Source organism: Labeo rohita, chromosome 13 (genome assembly GCF_022985175.1).
Source record: "Labeo rohita strain BAU-BD-2019 chromosome 13, IGBB_LRoh.1.0, whole genome shotgun sequence".
NCBI classification, from domain to species: Eukaryota; Metazoa; Chordata; class Actinopteri; order Cypriniformes; family Cyprinidae; genus Labeo; species Labeo rohita.
In genome coordinates this window covers 30,859,449-30,878,881 of record NC_066881.1, presented here as the reverse complement: position 1 = coordinate 30,878,881, position 19,433 = coordinate 30,859,449, and the positions used below count along the sequence as shown (strand labels likewise).

General features: G+C 31.8%; 1 protein-coding gene across 1 annotated transcript in view; it reads left to right on the top strand.

Moving 5' to 3' along the window:
• Positions 1-19,433, top strand: part of LOC127175035 (MAM domain-containing glycosylphosphatidylinositol anchor protein 1) — a 250,165-nt gene that overhangs the window by 68,154 nt on the left and 162,578 nt on the right. The window contains exon 4 of the mRNA XM_051125843.1: positions 9,058-9,232. Coding sequence (XP_050981800.1) covers positions 9,058-9,232 — 175 coding nt within the window. The remainder of the gene's footprint in view (positions 1-9,057; positions 9,233-19,433) is intronic.

Sequence of the window (19,433 nt, the reverse complement as noted above, 5' to 3'; positions counted from 1 at the left end):
GTAATTTTAGTACATAAACTGATTTCAGATAGTTACCGAACATTTCTCATTTTTGTGTATTTATTTTTTCATCGAATATTTACATTTTATTTTATTCCCACTTTCAGTTGTAAATAAATAAATAATACTTTGTGTTAGTTTAGTTAACTGTGTATTTTTCACATTATTAACTTTTATTTTCATATTTATGTTTCCTTTTTTTCACCTTAATTTTAGTTTAGGTTTTTGTATGTAAAAGTTTAGGTTTTGTAGCAATTTTCTTATGTGCTTTTATCATTCATTCATTCATTCATTCATTTAACTTTATTTGTATATTAGTTTTAGTAATTTTAGTACATAAACTGATTTCAGATAGTTAATGAACATTTCTCATTTTTATGTATTTATTTTTTTCATCTAATATTTACGTTTTATTTTATTTCCCGTTTTAATTGTAAATAAATAACTAGTACTTTATATTAGTTTTAGTTAACTGTAAAACAATATTTATATTATTCATATTTTAAAATAAATGTTTTTAATAAAATTATACATATTTTCAAATTATGGCTTAACCATAATATAAATTTAAAAATGGGTCCTTTAAATGTGTTGCAAGTCCTTTAAATGTCATCAAGTTTGATGCCATTGGTTCTCACGTGTCATGTGACCCAGATTTGAGTGGTATCATAACAGAATATGCTCTCGTATGAAGACTTGAAATGTAGCACAGGAGTCACATGGACTGCTTTTATGAAGCTTTTTGGTGTCCTTTCCATTTCCGAGATTTGATATTTTCCTAACATCGTTTGTGTTTCACAGAAGACCGAAAATGATATGTTAATCAAACAACATTGGGGAGAGTAAATGCTAACATTTCAATTTTGGCATGAACAACTTCTCTTTTTTTTGCATGTAAACATGGCGGTTGCTTTCTGTAGGCATGTTTGTAGGACAAAAGTGTGATCTTGAAGGTGTGCGGCATCAGGCCACAGAAGGACTAACGCTGTGTACATCCCACGTGCAGCAGATGTATTTCTGCCCTCATTGTGTCCGCGAGCAGAAAAAGCCACCTCACACTTACACTCTCATTTATTACGCTCGGCGTGGGAAGTTTAATAGAGCTGCTGTTTGTGTAACATATGGAGAGGTTTAAATACTCCGCAGCGCTGCGTGTTATTTGATTAGGATTGATTTCAGTGAACAGAGGTGCAGATGAGAACGGGAGATGAGCTGGCAAAATCTGACACTGCGTGGTTTCTTTCCTTCCTGCTGTTTTATGGTTTATACGGATTTAGTTTTCTAAATATTAGCACAGGACATCTGTGAATTCATGTACGGACGCTTTATAATCGTTAATAGGGTGGGAGTGGATCTGTTGATGTTATGAAAAGTTGTTTGTTTAGGATGCTCGCATTACAAAACCTATTGAAATAAACAGACTTAGTTATAGTTTAACAAATGATTATAATTATTTATATTTAATTATAATTACATATTTATTTATAGCACTTATGCACTACCATTCATTTGTTTGGTGAACGTAAGATGTTTTTTTGAAAAAGGTCTCTTAACCAAGGCTGCATTTATTTGATCAAAACACAGTTAAAAGAGTAATATTATGAAATATTGTTAGAATTTTAAATAACTGTTTTCTATTTGAATGCATTTTAAAATGCAATTTATTCCTGATGTTAGTTTTCAGCGTCATTACTCTAGTCTTCAGTGTCACGTGATCCTTCAGAAATCAATCTAATATGCTGATTTGCTGCTCAAGAAATATTTATTATTATTATCAATGTTAAAAACAGTTGTGCTGCTAAATATTTTAATATTTTAAATGCTTTTAGGACTCTCTTTAGGACTTTGATTGACAGAAAGTTCAAAAGAACAGTATTTATTTTAGATAGATTTTTTCTAACACTAAAAATGAAAGTATTTTTTGCTCACCAAGGCTGCATTTATTTAATCCAAAGTACAGCAAAAACAGTAAAATTTTGTTTTAATTTAAAATAATGGTTTACTATTTGAATATATTTTAAAATGTAATTTATTCCTGTGAGCAAAGCTAAATTTTTCAGCATCATTACTCCAGTCTTCAATGTCACATGATCCTTCAGAAATCATTCTATGTTGATTTGCTATTCAAGAAACTTTTATTATTATTACTACTATTAGTAATAATAATATTTAAAAAAGCTTTTTTGTGAAAGAAATTATAGAAATAATACTTTTATTTAGCAAGGATGCTTTAAATTGATCAAAAGTGATGATAAATACATTTGTAATGTTATAAAAGATTTCTGATTCAGATAAATGCTGTTCCTCTGAGTTTTCTATTCATCAAATAAACCTGAGAATTTTTTTTAGCCGTTTTCAACATAATAATAATAATAATAATAAATGTTTTATTGAGCAGCAATTCAGAATATTAAATTTTAATTTTTAAATTTTAAAATATATTCAAATAGAAAACAGTTATTTTTAAAAGTTAAAATATTTCAAAATTTTACTGTTCGTGCTGTACTTTGGATTAAAAACATTAAAAACCTCACTGTTCAAAAACGTTTGACTGGTAGTGTATATTTGTATTTAATGTAAGATAAATATAATTTATATATTTGTATAAATATCTGTAAAATATATAAAATATAACATGTAAATATAGAATTTTTTGATAGAGTATTGAACTGAAATGTCACCATTAGAACTGATCTAACTCTTTTTGCTTAGTGAAGACCTTCATGGTGATAATAGACTCTTCCGCTTCACATTGGGATCCTGCTCACCCGGTCTGTGTTTATTCGGCGATAATGACCCGTAATTATCCTGAGTATTGCACGGCTACTTACTGAATAAATAGCGTACACCTTTTAGGCTAATTGTACATTTTACCTTATTTATTTTACTGGTTTTGCAGCACTTTAGCAATACAAACGGACAGTTTCTGTCATGCCAATAAAGCTCAAAATTGAATTGAGAGAGTGAGAGCTAGAGTGAACGAGAGAGGGAAAGAAAGGGATATGAGATTTTAGAGTAATACACAGTGTAAAGCTAAGCTGCAAACGCTGAGCTTTTGTGTGTAGTAATCACTCTTCACCGATTTAACATGCTCGCACATAAAAAGCCCAGCAATGAGCATTAAATGCGCTTACAGTAGCAATAACCCAGTGCTAGCGCTGAAGAGGACCACAGCCGCCCAGATTTAAGCAGGCTTGACAGGCATTAAGCAATAAACGTCTCTTTGCGGATGCTTGACTTGAATTGGTGTCACTCGCAGAGAACTTAATTTATAGAGGCAGTTATAGGATAGGCGGGAAGAGAAAACCTCAAGCGGAGAGAGAGAGAGGGTTTGGAAAAATGGGAGTGGGATGATAAAAGCTCTCTTCGGACGCGAGAAGCTTTCCCTGAGGACGTCAGGTAAATGTACTTTATGATTTCAGTTCAGCACGAAAACTATTTTTCCTCACGCAACCTGAGTAAAAATCACAGAGCGTATTACCTCAATCTTAAAGGGTTCATTCACCCAAATATGAAAATTCTGTCATTTATTACTCACCCTCCTGTTAAGACCTTTGTTCATCTGTTATACAAACTATTTTATCAATGTACTTATTACCTTTCTGGGCCATTTGAGCGTTTCAGTTGCATTGGTGTCTATGCAGGGTCAGAAAGCTCTAGGATTTATTCAAAAATATCTTCATTTGTGTTCCAAAGATGAACAAAGGTCTTAAAGGTTTGAGTAATTAATGACAGAATTTTCATTTATGAGTGAACTATCCCTTAAAAAAAGTTCTTTATTGGCATTTATCCATGAAACCTTTGTAAAAAGGTTTTTTAGATGATTAAAATGTTCTTCACACTAATACAAAAATGGTTTGTTTTCACTGAAAGATTCTTTAGGGAACAAAAAATGGTAATTCAATGGAATTGCTGCAAAAAGCCCATTTTTTTTTTTTTTTTAGCAGACAATGAGAAATCTAATCCTAATTGCTCTATATTATGTTTTCTCCTCATTTATTTTGACCTTTGTCAAATGCCGTAACTAAAGCTAAAAAAGTAAGATTCCCCATTTCGCTGCCTGTTTCAGCTTCATTATGGTCCTTTTTGTCAACTTTGAGTAAAATAACAGTCTGTGGTTGTTGTTAAATACCTACTATAATGGAATATATATATATATATATATATGAAGAGTTCAGATGCAAAAGCCCCTAAATCCATCTTTTTTTTAATTTATTTATTTTTTTATAATTTTGTTTTATTTATTTTAGTACTTCAACTTAAACTACACTGCTTAAACTTTTGAACAGTAAGAATTTTAATGTTAATTTTCATTTTAAAGAAGTCTCTTCTGCTCACCAAGCTTGCATTTATTTGATTCAAAATACAGCAAAAGCAGTAATAATTATGAAATATTTTTTACTATTTGAAATAACTGATTTCTGTTTGACTATATTTTAAAATGTATTCCTGTGATTAAAGCTACATTTTCAGCATCATTACTCCAGTCTTCAGTGTCACATGATCGAGTAATGATGCTAAAAAATAAACCTTGAAATCACAGAAATAGATTACATTTTAAAATATATTGAAGTAGACAACAGTTATTTTAAACAGTAAAAATATTTCAAAGTTTTACTGTTTTTACTGTACTTTGGATCAATAAATGCAGGCTTGGTGAGCAGAAGAGACTTCTTTAAAAATGAGAAAATGAGAAATAAGATAAATAAAATAGTTTTAAAACTTTTTTTGTTTTAGTTAACATTAATTGTATTTAATTTTATTTTTTTATTTATTTATTGTTTGTTTGTTTGTTTGTTTTACTTTTAGTTTTAGTTCATGATGATAACCCTGCCCTTGGCCTGAACAAACAGAATAGCAAGATAGGATTCAGAAAGCATATCAGAATATTGTACAGCATATTGTGAACCTGATTTTGCAGTAGAGAGAGATGAAGAATGCTGGTGTACAGCTAACAGAGACTCATGGGATTTCTTTCCCAAGAGCAGCCAGAAAAGCCTGTGTGAAGAAAGCGGGAGACAGACAGACAGGGTTTGCGCAGTCAGTTGGGATCTCTGGAGCAGTAAAACACGGTGATGTGTGGCAGCTGTTGATGTTGAGAAGGGCAGCGTTGTCTCTTTCTCTGGTTCATCTGTTTCATGACCAGTTTTTCGTCCTCTGTTGCGCTTCCTGTAGCTGCAGCCTTTTGGCGTCTGTTGCCATCAGCCGTCCTCTCCTTTCTGTGTCTGACGCGCTTCTCTTCGTATCACTGAGGCTTTGAAAGTTGCTGTGCCACTGTGACTTTGCGCTGCTGTAAGTGAGCCGTCTGAGGCTGCTGTAATGATAGCCTATCCAGCGCCATCTGTCTTACATCTGCCAGCGCCGGCCCTTTGAGAGCCACGATGAATCAACACGATGATGGCAGAGTTTTGGGCTGCTGAGAAAACAAACAGGACATTTTTTTATTTTTATTTTTTTTGGAAAATTCACCAGTGGTGGATCCTGATATAGGCGTCAACACTCTCAGGGACGACACAGATTAGAGCTTCAGCGTTACGATTCAGAGGTTCAGAGTTGTGACTTACAGTAGCAACTTTTCTCATTATAGAAGATTTAATCAAATACTATATGTAACTGTATATGCAAATCAGCAATTTGCCTTCATTGGTTCATTACTCCATGGACTTTATAGATAAATGGATGTGTTCACTTGTTATATTAAATATTATGTATGCTAATGAAAATGAACATTTCTGTAAAATGTTAGCATATTTTATTTATATTGTTGTAATACTATATATTATATTATATCATTTAATATATAATATATATTAAAAATAATTAACTGATTGAACTTCATTTGAATTAAATATATTAACATTAAATTTGGTGTTGAAAAATTGCTAGGAATTTGGAAATTGCTAGTAAATTTCACAATTATTTTCAAAGAAACAGCAAGTAGTGCATTGAATTAAACATGACAATTTGAGGTAGGAAAACTAAAGTAGTGTTTTATTGAAAAACATATTTCAAAAATCTTTGTTTTATTTACAACTTAAAAAAACAGGTGTAATATATAAAAATACACTGAACAACATTTTTTTATAGCATTTATAGATTTAATTAATGGAAATACATTTAAAAATATATATATAATATATTGTTACCAGAAATTATATTTGAATTAAATAAAAAAAAATGTGTTGGAAAATAGCTAGGAATTTGGAAATTAACAGTAACTTTGACAATTGCAAAAAAAAAAACAGCAAGTAACGCATTGAATTAAACATGAAATATTGTTATATTGTTACCAGAAATCTTATGTATGTTTATATATATATACATATATATACATATATATACATATATATACATATATGCATACATGGGCTATTCAATCAGAACCAGTGTTTAATTGTATTTTTGGTTAATTAAAATATCTACAAATATAGCAAATATAGTATTATAATATTACTAGATAAATTTGACAATTAATTACAAAGTGCACTGAATTAAACATGAAATTTTGCAGTAGAATTTTTTTCTTGTGAAACATGTTCATGTTTCAACTTAAAAAAATCAGATCTAAAATTTAAAAAATGTATTGAACTAAGACTAAACATTTTTTACAGCATTTGTTAATATAAATTAATGTTAACAAATTTAATAATTTGCTAATATATTGTTTTAAATGTATTTTTTTATTTATTACAATATATAAAAGTATAAAATGTATTACATATTATAATATCACTATATATAAAATAATATTTCAAAATTTTAAAGTGCTCGAGTGATGTGAGTTAATGTTTATTTATAAATAATTGTAAATAAATATAATGTTATAAATAAATTATAAAATGTATAAATTATTTTGTTGTTTTAGTATCTGATTTAGGTATTTTTCCAAAACAGATAATGACACAACACAACTTGTAAGTGCAATTCCTTCCTCTGTGGGTTTGTTCTGAGTTGTCGGTTGAAGAGGACTGCTATACTACAATCTTCACAAGAAAGTGGCACAGCTTTTTTAATGATTTTGCCCCATCAAACGGCTTTCGACCAGCTTTTCTGTCCTTTGCCACCAAAAGGATAGGTTAGTCCCAGCAGGAGCTCTCTCTCCCTTCCTCTGTGTTAATTTCTCACCCAGTACACCTGATAAATGAATAGCAGCTGTGTCCCAAATCCACAGGCAAATAAACCTGAATAAACACAAAGCTCGTCGTTTACACAGGTCGGTGTAATCCCATAATCCTTTGCACGTACGTCCTAACCTTCCCGCCGCCCCCAGCGCTGCCAACTACAATCGGCCGCTCACCCGTGTGGCGCCCTGTTCAGAGGTGACCCCGGCTGTAATGGAAGCAGCTTACTGATGTCCAGAGGTGGAGAGGTGTAGGAGATTACACAGGCTTTACTTTGTGATTTTCACTTGACCTTACACACTCAATGCAAAGATTGTTTGAAGGAGTCAAAAGAATGATCGAGATGGATGAGTCTGTGATTACAGACAGTCTGACCGCTATACTTACGTTAGGGTCAAACTTATTGACTACTGAACACCCTGATCATCTTTGTGACTGGTCTTTTTGTGCTTATCTGTACACTTTATAGCACTTTTAACTGTAGGTTTACTTATTACTTTGTAGGAGAAAAGAAATCTTGTACATGGTTTACATGGTTATTACTTTTATACAGTAAAGTCCGAAACCACTTTCCTACTTCTCATATATATTTATATTTTATCATTTTAACATATATTTGAATTAAAATTTAAAAGTAAAAATTAATTTATAATTGTTAATATTAATAATTGTGTTAATCATTTTTATGATGTTATACTGTTTTTTTACTATTATTTTGATCTTAATTTTTATTTTGTATTATTTGATTGATGGTTTTATTTTATTTTATTTAATCATTTTAACTTAGAAAATAAGTTAAAATATTGTAATATTAAAAAATGCATGAAAAAAATGCAAAAAAAGAGAAAGTGATATCATTTAAAATGGAAGAAAACCCAACAAAAATATGGTAACACTTTAGTATAGGGACCAATTCTCACTATTAACTATTGCTTATTAGCATGCCTGTTATTAACATATTGGCTAGAACTACACTGCCGTTCAAACGTTTGGGACCAGTAAGATTTTTAATGTTTTTAAAGAAGTCTTTTCTGCTTATCAAGTCTGTGTTTATTTGATTAAAAATACAGAAAAAAACAGTAATATTATGAAATATTATTTCAATTTAAAATAGTGGTTTTATATTTTTATATACTTTAAAATAGAATTTATTCCCGTGATGCAAAGCTGAATTTTCAGCATCATTACTCCAGCAATTAATTTACTTTTTTTTTGGAACCTGTGTTACTTTTTCAGGATTCTTTGATGAATAAAACATGAAAAAGAGCAGCAGTTATTTAAAATAGAAATCTTTTGTAACAATATACATTACCGTTCAAAGTTTGGGGTTAGTTCGTGTTTTTCTTTCTTTCTTTGAAAGAAATGTGTTAAATTGATAAAAAGTGATAGTAAAGGCTTGGCTGATGGCTGATGAAAATTCAGCTTTGCATCACAGAAATAAATTATATTTTAAAGTATAGTAAAATAGAAAAGTTTTATTTTAAATTGCAATAATATTTCATAATATTAGTTTTTCTTTCTGTATTTTTAATCAAATAAATGGAACTTTGATGAGCGTAAGATACTTCTTCTTTGAACGGCATTGTTCCTTACTAACTATTAAAGAAGTTCATTTCCAGAACAAAAATGTACAGATAATTTACTCACCCCTTGTCATCCAAGATGTTCGTGTCTTTCTTTCTTCAGTCAATAAGAAATATTTCTTGAGGAAAAAAAATCAGGAATTATCTCCATATAGTGGACTTTAATGGTGCCCCCAAGTTTGAACTTCCAATTTAAGAGTTTATTGAGGCAAAATTTGTAGGTAATGCTTTGTTAATAGCAGGAATTTGACCTTAAAATAAACTGTGATCAAAAATACTTAAGCATGCACTGTAATAAAATAGTTTTCCTGTTTATCATCAGCTCACGAGTCGCTAAATGTCGCCCCCTGCAGGTGCGCTGGACCAAGACAGCAGGCAGCGCTTCCGACAAGTTCCAGGAGACGTCCATCTTCAATGAGACTCTACGGATCCCCAACATCCAGAGAGTGCAGGGCGGCCGCTACTACTGCAAAGCTGAGAACGGGGTGGGGGTGGCTGCCATCAAGTCCATTCGCGTAGATGTGCAGTGTAAGTGCTAGGGCCACGATCCCTCCTCTTCCCGACCTGATCCCTCCCGGATTTCCTGCTGGAGGTGAATCAGTGTGAACTCTCCAGAGCTCCATCTCTGTCTTAGTGCTGGATATCGGTGTGGGAGGTTATGGTAAACAGGAGGGGGAGCGATGCTCAGGTGAGCTGCCAAGACAAAAGAGGAAACGCATTATAGCGCCCACCAGCATTTGGGGAGATTTAATAAGCGGTGATTGATGGACGTATGGGCTGCACTGGACAGATGCGCCTGGAGAGTTCGGGTGAATGAATTGGAAGGATCTCGAGTGAGAGTTGAAGCCATAGTTCAGGCAGGGTCACACTCTTTATGTGTGTAAGGGATTCCCTGCAGTGCTGCCCAGCACCACTGACCCACTGTCCCATTGAGCCAAGGGTCAGGTCAGCGGCTACAGCCAGACCCCACAAAAACCACCTGCAGAAGACTCCTCACTCTCTCAGACTAACCTCCAGTTCAACACAAACAACCTTAAGAGGTTTTCATTCAGAACTAGTTTAAAATTTTATTTTTTATATTTATTTAATTGAGTTAAATGTACGGAATGTATTAAAAAAATATACAATTTAATACACAAAAATATGTACCTTATTTTGTACATGCATAATGATTAAAAAATAATGTTATTTTTTATATTGTTTTTGACACATACTTTATATAATTATATGCAGTCTATTAATATTTTTTTTATTAAATTAATTTATACACACATAATCATTTTATACATATCAATTTTGCATTTGGCAGACACTTTTATTCAAAGTAACTTACAGTTGAGGAAATCAACAAGCGATTCATTATAAGATGGCAATAAACACAGGTGCCCGTAATGTAAGATTTCAGTCATCGTTGAAAACGATAAAAGCTAGGACAGGAAGATATTAAGGGAAAATAAGAGCACAGAAAAAGTGAAATAAATAAATATATATATATATATATATATATATATATACACACTACCGTTCAAAAGTTTGGGGTCAGTACATTTTTATTGTTTCTTTTTTCTTTTTCTTTTTTTTTTAAGAAATGAATACTTTTATTCACCAAGGATGTATTAAGTTAATAATTAAAAGTTTATTAAAAGTTAATAATAAATAATTTACATTGTTATAAAATATTTATATTTTGAGTAAACACTGCACTTTTTAAACTTGTTATTCATGAAAGAATCCTGAAAAAAAAAAAATCACAGGTTCCAAAAAATATTTGGCAGCACAACTGTTGATATTATCCTCATTGATCATTCTAATAATAAATCCACATATTAGAATGATTTCTGAAGGATCATGTGACACTTAAGACTCGAGTAACAGCTGATAAAAATTCAACTTTTCATCACAGGAATAAATTCTATTTTAAAGTATGTTAAAATAAAAAACATTATTTTATATTGTAAAAACATTTTGCAATATTACTGTTTTTTTTCTATATTTTTAATCAAATAAATGCAGCATTGATGAGCATAAGAGACTTCTTTAAAGACTATTACAAGTCTTACTGACCCCAAACTTTTGAACGGTAGTGTATATATTATTTTATTAAAAAAATAATGGTGGTAATTTTATTGCTTTTTAAATATCTTAAATATTATTTATATATACAGTATATATCCAAAAATATAATTCTTATATTATTTATTATACTATTATTTATTATAGTTATTTATATAATTATTTAATAATAATAATAATAATAAAAATAATAATAATAATAATTATTATTTTAGATTTACAAAAATGTTACACATTTTTAAATATTTTGAAATTAACATTTTATTTTTATTTATTTATTTTTTAATTAAAAAAAATAATAGTGATAATTTTTAATTTTTTTTATATCTTAAATATTATGTTTATATATGCAGTATATATCCAGAAACACAATTATTGTAATTAATTCTTAGATTATTTGTTATATAATTATTATATATAGTATATAGTTATTCATATTTAGAATTACATTTTTTGACATCCTCTCTGTCTTACTCTCTAATTTACATTCACAATTTTTTAAATATATTTTTTTATTTATTTATAAGTATTTTAAATATTATTTATGTGTACAGTATATCCAAAAGCATAATTAATGTAATTAATTCTTAGATTGTTCATTATGTATTTATTTATGGTTATTCATATACTTATTTATAGTTATTCAATAATAATAATAATAATAATAATTATTATTATTATTATTAATATATTTTAGATTCGCAAAACTGTTAAACATTTTATTTAAATATTTCCAAATTTTTAATTTTTTATAAAATACAAACAAAATAAAATACTAACAATATTTTTATTTTTATTTAAACAAATAATGGTGATAATGGTTTTATTGCTTTTTGAATATCTTAAATGGTATTTATATATGCAGTATATATACAAAAACATAATTATTGTAATTAATTCTTAGATTATTTATTATATAATTACGTTTTTCAACATTCTCTCTCTCTAATTTACATTTGCAATTTTTTTAAATTAAAAATATAAAAAAATTAAGTGACAAAAATAAATGCTTAAAAAATAAAAACACACATTATATATCAGAAGGAAACAAAAAAAAATTACAAGGGTTTTATGAGGTTTGCTCCAGCATACTAGACAGAAAATAGCAGAACAGCAGTCGAAAGTCTCTTTAAAATGTAATGCAATGCAGCTAATTGGTCAAAGATGCCCGTTTAATTCATGTTAGCATAGAAAAACAATTAAATAAGGTGTGGTGGAATGCAAAACCACCGGCCCTCATTCTTTCACCCTCACGGCTTCAAGCACATATTGCAACCCTTCGCAGACTTCATATACTTTTGTATGCTTAATTTACTTCCAGCCGCTAAGACACAACAGGTTTCAGTCAGCGATCTCCCTGTGCGATATTCGGCCGTCACGCTTCCCCCGTGGCCCCTCCTTGTCCCCCAGAGGATGGATGTGTTGTTCCATAGGGTTCCCTGGGGGCGGATGATAATTGTGTAGCAGGTAAACAGGGCAGGCTGACAGCTGCTCTGAGTGGAAGCACTCCTGACGGGTGATGCTTGTTCAATTTTCCCCCACCGGCTTCGCGCGGCTCTCTGGATGACTTTAGCACCACAACACCGGCAATTAGACTCAGCCTGACCAGAGCGGCGAGACACAGCGCCGACCACCCACCACAAACACACACACACACACACACAAAACATCCCCCTCAATCTTCTACAGCACCAAACCCCATTACTGGGAGAAAAGAGAAGCAAGAGAGCAAGTGTGAGCTGTGAGATGGAAAGGTGAGAGGTACAGAAGGTGTGAGAGATAAAGATAGAAGAATTACGGAAGCGGGATTGAGAGGATGTCGGGAAAAGCATGACAATGAGAGCCTCGGAATGGCCTGATTCTTTTGTTGGGCTGAATAAAAGATCCGTGCCGCTTTTATTGCGCAACGCCAGCGTTCGTACGCGACCGGCTCGACACGAGAAGAGTTTTAAGAGTTATTAAGTTGGAAAAGTGATGACAAATCTCTCTCTCTTTTTCCATTCCCTCCTGTTCCTCCGAGGTCTCTGTTGGTTCGTCCAGGGGCGTTTTGATGTTTTTCTGTTAAAGGGACTTTGATATAACCAGTCACTGTTCCGTGTGCCGTGCTAAAGCTGTTTGCCTGATTTTATGTCAGCATATTTCATCTATTTAACCTCAGCCTGGCACGTGCTACAGAGGCAGACAGTCTTAGTTAACATCAAAGAGAGAGAGAGAGAGAGAGATGCAGGAGGAAGTGAGAGGTACAGAGCAGCGGTGCACAAAGCTACAGATTTTCAAAATTAACTAGTCTGCGGTCTGTCAGAATTATTATTCTACTAATATGGTGTGATTAGGCGGCTTTAGGGTTTTGCAATCAAAAACAGCTGGAAGAAAGGAGTTCAAGGCATATGCTTAAAAGTAATATCCGTTAACCTGACATGTTGTAAGCCGCAATTCTTATCACATATTTTCTTAATTTGTATTTTGTCTTTTTTTTAACAGTAAAAAATATGTAAACATCATTGAATTAATATTTTGTGCTAATTGCGTCATGTATTAAGAAATGTATTTTTCCTTCTTCCTCAGTGGATTTTAAGCTTGCAACAAGAAAAAAAAAAAAACGTATCAAAATAGTTTTATTTTAAATAAAATTTACTTGAAGTTCTAAATATTTGTTTATAAAATTATTAGATTTCAGATTTGCTAAACTTTTACACAATTTTTAAATATTTTAAAATAAACCTCTTTATTTTATTTTTTAAAGTAATTTTAATATGTATTGTTACAAGCATCATATATTAAGAAATGTATTTTTCCTTCTTCCTCAGAAAATTTTAAGCTTGCAACAAGAATATAAAAAATAAAAATGTATAAAAAAGTTTTATTTTAAATAAAATGATTATTACATTTTAGATTTGCAAAACTTTTTTAAAAATATTTTAAAATACAACTTTTTCGTTATATTTTTAAGTATTTGTAATATTTATTGTTATAAATACATTTATTGTTATATTATGCAAAATTGCTTCACATATTAAGAAATGTATTTTTCCTTCTTCCTGAGAAGATTTTAAGCTTACAGCAAGAATATAAAAAATAAAAATGTATACATTTTAAATAAAAAGTTACAAATATTTGTTTATACGATTATTATTATTATTATTATTATTATTATTATTATTATGTTATATTTGCAAAACTTTTAGACAATTTCAAATATTTTGAATTAACATTTTAATTTTATTTTTTATTTTTATTATTTATTGTAATAAGAATGAGATGCAGTGAAAAAACCCTTTTTAATATATTATGCAATTTTGCGTAATATATTTAATGTATATATATTGTTTAAATATGTGTACATATTTTTACTGGAAAACAAGACCAAAATACTAATTAAAATGTTATAAGCATTGCATTTTATTACATGTTGAGTTAAAATAGATTATAAAAAGGATATTTCATATACTTTTGAAAATCCAGCGTTTAGTTGACCCTGATAAGCACTCATCGTCACAGTTGTAAACAAGATAGCTTTCTTCTTTCATGAGGGGGGTTGGCATCACAGCATCTTTGTTTCCAGGCGTAAGTTTAAAGAACGTGACACACAGATCTCGCGGAAATCCTGTATAATTCAACCAATCCGAAGATGACTTTGAAACTCCTGAAGTGTTTCCAATTTTGTGTGCCGCATGCATCAGACGTTCAGCCAACGGTCCGTGGGCCTGAGGCTGAGACTAGTCTGACTAGTTGATAATCCTGACCAATCCTATGCAGATTTTGATAGGAACTGAGAGATTTGATTAGAAGCCATCAGACACACATGCACATACACACACACACTCAGAAGGTGGTTTTTTTGTGCGGGCATGTCGGTCTTTGACCGTGGCACTTTGGCCAGTGAGACAGTGGGTAACTGTTCTGGAGTCAGCGTGCCTCTACCTTAAGGATGGACTTGGTTCAGAGACCCAGTTCTCACCCTTTCTTTCATTCAGTACAGTTCAGATCACACAATCCAACACCAGGTAAGAAAGACAAAAGCTTGTGTGGAGCGGCTGGGTTGGTGAACTGTGCTCCAGACACGTTTATTCACTGTTTTCCTTGACATTTCTTGTATACATTTTCAGTATTTACATTTCATTCCGTCTAGATGGATTCAGTCAGGTATGTGGGCATAAATCATTGATGTTTAAAGAGCATCACTTAAACGATGCGATACTGCTGTGATATTTCACACTGTTGAAGTACAAGAAGAATGATATGTAATATATAGATTATATGTAGTCATTATTGAATTTTCATGACATTTCAGGCTAAACAGTGCAGCTTGAACAGTCACCACCGGAGCAAGCATGCTCAGTATATAGAATCGCATGATCCTTTTTTTGCTTCCTCTTCAGTTCTTCGGTTCTCATGAGTGAAGATGTGGAATGTTTATACTTGCATTTGTTTTTTCCCAGAGGAGGTTTTGATTGCTCAATGGTTGCTCTTTCATACAGTACCTCAGGAGATGGTATTTTCAGGTTTCATTAAAATATCTAATTTCTCTTAGATGTTTCTCTTAACACTCCTTATAAAATAAATGTGGAGAATTTTGTTTGAGGTAATATTAAGATCACTGATTTTTGTCTACAGATTGTTGAGACACAGTTTGAGACATTTTTGAAATCTTTTTTTAAACCTTTGCATTCTCAGTCAAAAGTTTGAGTTCAGTAAGAATTTATTTTAAAACAAAAATTAATTAATGGATTAAATTGATCAAAAGTGGCAGTAAAGATGCTTACAATGTTAAAAAGATTTATATCACAGATTAATGATTTTCTTTTGAACTTTATTTTCATTAAAAAGCAAGGTTCCCACAAAAATAGTAAGCAGCACAACTGTCTTCAGCATTAAAAATGATAAGAAAGTCCATCTAGAAAACATTGGATCAACAAACTCTTTTCATATTGAACCCCTGAGAAATTTTTCTAATGTTAGAAAATTGCCAAAATCTTTTGAACAAATTTGGGGCTCTTTTTTTTGGAGCATTCACCTTCTACTATTTTTTTTTTAATTAATAATTAAGACTGAGTTGTTTTATCTTTCTTTTTTCTTTTGTCTTTCTTTGTCTCTTTCTCTTGTTAGTTTTGCTTTTGTTAAAGAAAAATGTTTGTAATGTTTCAACAGTATATTTTTTTGTTTCACATTATATCTGAAAATAAAACTATATAAAAAATGATAAGAAATGTCTCTTGAACAGCATATTAGAATGATTTCTGAAGGATCATGTGACACTGACGACTGGAGTAATGATGCTGAAAATTCAGCTTTGAATCACAGGAATAAATTACATTTTAAAATATATTCAAATAGAGACCTGCTATTTTAATTGATAATAATATTTCACAATATTACTGTTTTTGCTGTGTTTTTGATCTGGTAAATGCAGCCTTGGTGAACAGAAGAGACTCAAAAACATTAAAAAGTCTTACTGACCTCAAACTTTTGTACATGAGACTATTTTTTTTTTCTCCCAGGAGAAAACTCTGAAAAGCAAGAGACTCCATTTACTCCACATTTAATCTCATTGCTACCTAGGAAAGATATGAAAGAAATCTAATTTCTGATTTTTCTTTCCATGTGGATCAGTGTGTATTTGTGATGTGGTTTTGCTCGACCGTGTGCTGAGCTGGAGTGTGTTTGGTTGTGCTGGTTGAGTGTGTTTGGGCAGACTCGTCTCCGCTCTGATTCTTCTGGAGAGAGTGTGTGTGTGTGTGTGAGAGTGTGTGAGCTGGCCTTCAGCCCTGGCCTGTCTGTGCGTGCCAGAGTCTGGCGTCACAATACAGTCCACAAAAAGCCCCTTGTGCTGAAGACACCAGAAGAGCACTGGAGGAGAATAAAAATGAACTGGTGACTCACACACACATTTAAAACAGGCCTGACACTATATACTAAATCTTAGTGCGCTAATTGGAAAAACAAAGTACAAGAATTCTGCCTGTCGTGGGAGTTTAAGAGCTTTCTGTCTCACACACACACAGACACTTCTGAGGTTATAGAGAAGGTACATTGTATTTGACCTTTGGGTTGTGATTGTGATGTGTAGTTGGCTAAAGGTGAGTCATTGTGCTTTCTTTTGGTCCAGACTGAATTGTGTGTGTGTGTGTGTGTGTGAGTGCCCACATGTGGTTTTTTCTAAATGGCATTTTAGAGTGAAACCAAAACCAGTCAGTTCATCATATCTAGTCTGTCTGTATCATTGGAAAGTCTTTCAAAAGACTCAATGTAAAGGAGAGGAACGAATGAGAGGAAAGGGCAATGACAGAATGAAAGGAGGGTAAAGAAAAGGTGAAAGAAAAAAGAGAGGTACAAGAAAAGAAGAACAATAAAAGAGCAAGAGTGGAATGGAAAGCTTGAGAACAAAGACATGGCCATAATATTTGGCTTGTGATGAAAATGGCCTTTAAATTTAGTTTGTTTCTTTCATAATTCTAGTCAGTTTTTACTCTTTTCATTTGATTTTAGTATAATAACTTAGTTCAAGTTGTGCATTTGCATTATTTTGTGCAGATGCAGTTGTAATATTACGTTTATATACACACTACTTGTTCAAATTTGTTTTTAATGTTCCTGAAAGGTGTCACATTATGCTACACAAATCATTTTAATATGCTGATGCTAAACAGCATTTTTTTAATTGTTATCAGCATTGAAAACAGTTGTGCTGCTTAATATTTTTGTGGAAACCATAATGCATTTTTTTTTAGGATCTTTGATGAATAGAAAGCTCAAAAAGACAGCATTTACAGTTGAAGTCAAAAGTTTACATACAACGTACAGAATCTGCAAAAATGTTAATTATTTTACCAAAATGAGAGGGATCGTACAAAATGAATGTTATGTTTTATTTAGTACTGACCTGAATGAGATATTACAAATGTTTACATATAATCCACAAGAGAAAATAATAGTTGAATTTACAAAAATGATCCTGTTCAAAATTTTTATACACTTGATTCTTAATACTGTGTTGTTACCTGAATGATCCACATCTGGGGTTTTTTTTGTTAAACTGCCGGCTGTTCTTCACAAAAATCCTTCAGGTCCCACAGATTCTTTGGTTTTTCAGCTTTTTTGTGTATTTGAACCCTTTCCAACAATGACAGCATGATTTTGAGATCCATCTTTTCACACTGAGGACAACTGAGGGACTCATATTCAACTATTACAGAAGGTTCGAATGCTCACTAATGCTTCAGAAGGGAAAACGATCCATTAAGAGCCAGTGGTGTAAACTTTTGAACAGAATGAGGATGTGTATTTTTTTCTTATTTTGCCTAAATATAATTTTTTCTTTCGTTCTTTTACTTACGTGTTCCCCAGAAGACAAAATAGGTTAAATTTACCCTGATCTTTACATTCCAAAAGTTTTCACCCCCGGCTCTTAATGCATCTTTTTTTTTTTCTTCTGGAGCATCGGTGAACGCTTGAACCTTCTGTAATAGTTGCATATGAGTCTCTCAGTTGTCCTCAGTGTGAAAAGATGGATCTCAAAATCATCCAGTCATTGTTGGAAAGAGTTCAAATACACAAAAATGCTGAGAAACCAAAGAATTTGTTGGACCTGAAGGACCTTTCTGAAGAACAGTGGGCAGTTTAACTGTTCAGGACAAACAAGGGACTCATGAACAACTATCACTAAACAAAAATCACAGCTGTGGATCATTCAGGTAACAGCACAGAATTAAGAATCAAGTGTATGTAAACTTTTGAACGGGGTCAATTTTAATAAATTCAACTATTATTTTCTCTTGTGGAATATGTAAAGTCTTTTATGGGCGAATATCTTATTCAGGTCAGTGCTAAATAAAAAATAACATGCATTTTGTATGATCCCTCTTATTAACATTTTGCACATTCTGCAAGGTGTATGTAAACTTCTGACTTCAACTGTATGTTGTAACATTATAAATGTCTTTACTGTCACTTTTGATCAGTTCATTCACTGATTCGCTCAAGCTGATTTAATTATTTAACAATAATATTCTTTACTTTTTTCTCTTTTAGAAAACATTACAAGTGTGTAAACATTAATATCTCGCAGTGTTGTTTTTTCTTGTCATATTTTTATCAGCAGAATTCAGCATGTTTAATTATCTTCACAATGCATATTTTTAGTCTTTGTTACAGAATCAAAGCCTTTGTTTGCAAACATTTCAGTCTGTAATTCTGTTGATCTGATTAAGTCTGGATGAAAAGACAGGAGAGGCAGAGGTAAAGAAAGAGAGGAGAGAAGGAAATGATGACGAGGGTCCAGTTGAAGATGGTACAGACCTGCACACTGCTGGCAGGGCGTCTTCTTGAGCTTCGGGAGGTAGAGCAAATTAGACAGTGATAGCAGAAAGTGAGAGACGAATGGAAGAACACATTTATCCTCCTTTGAGTTTAGCAGAGATCATGTTGCACTCTGACCTAAGATCAGCTTCTTACGATAAAGCTCCTCATCCATGGCTTGACTCACAACCTGTTCAAAAATGATTCTTGAAGTCTCTTATGCTCAACAAGGCTGCATTTATTTAATTAAAAATACAGTAAAATCAGTAAATATGTGAAATATTATTACAATCGAAATGCGTGTTTTCTGTTTGAATGCATTTTAAAAAAGAATTAATTCCTGTGATGCAAAGCTGAATTT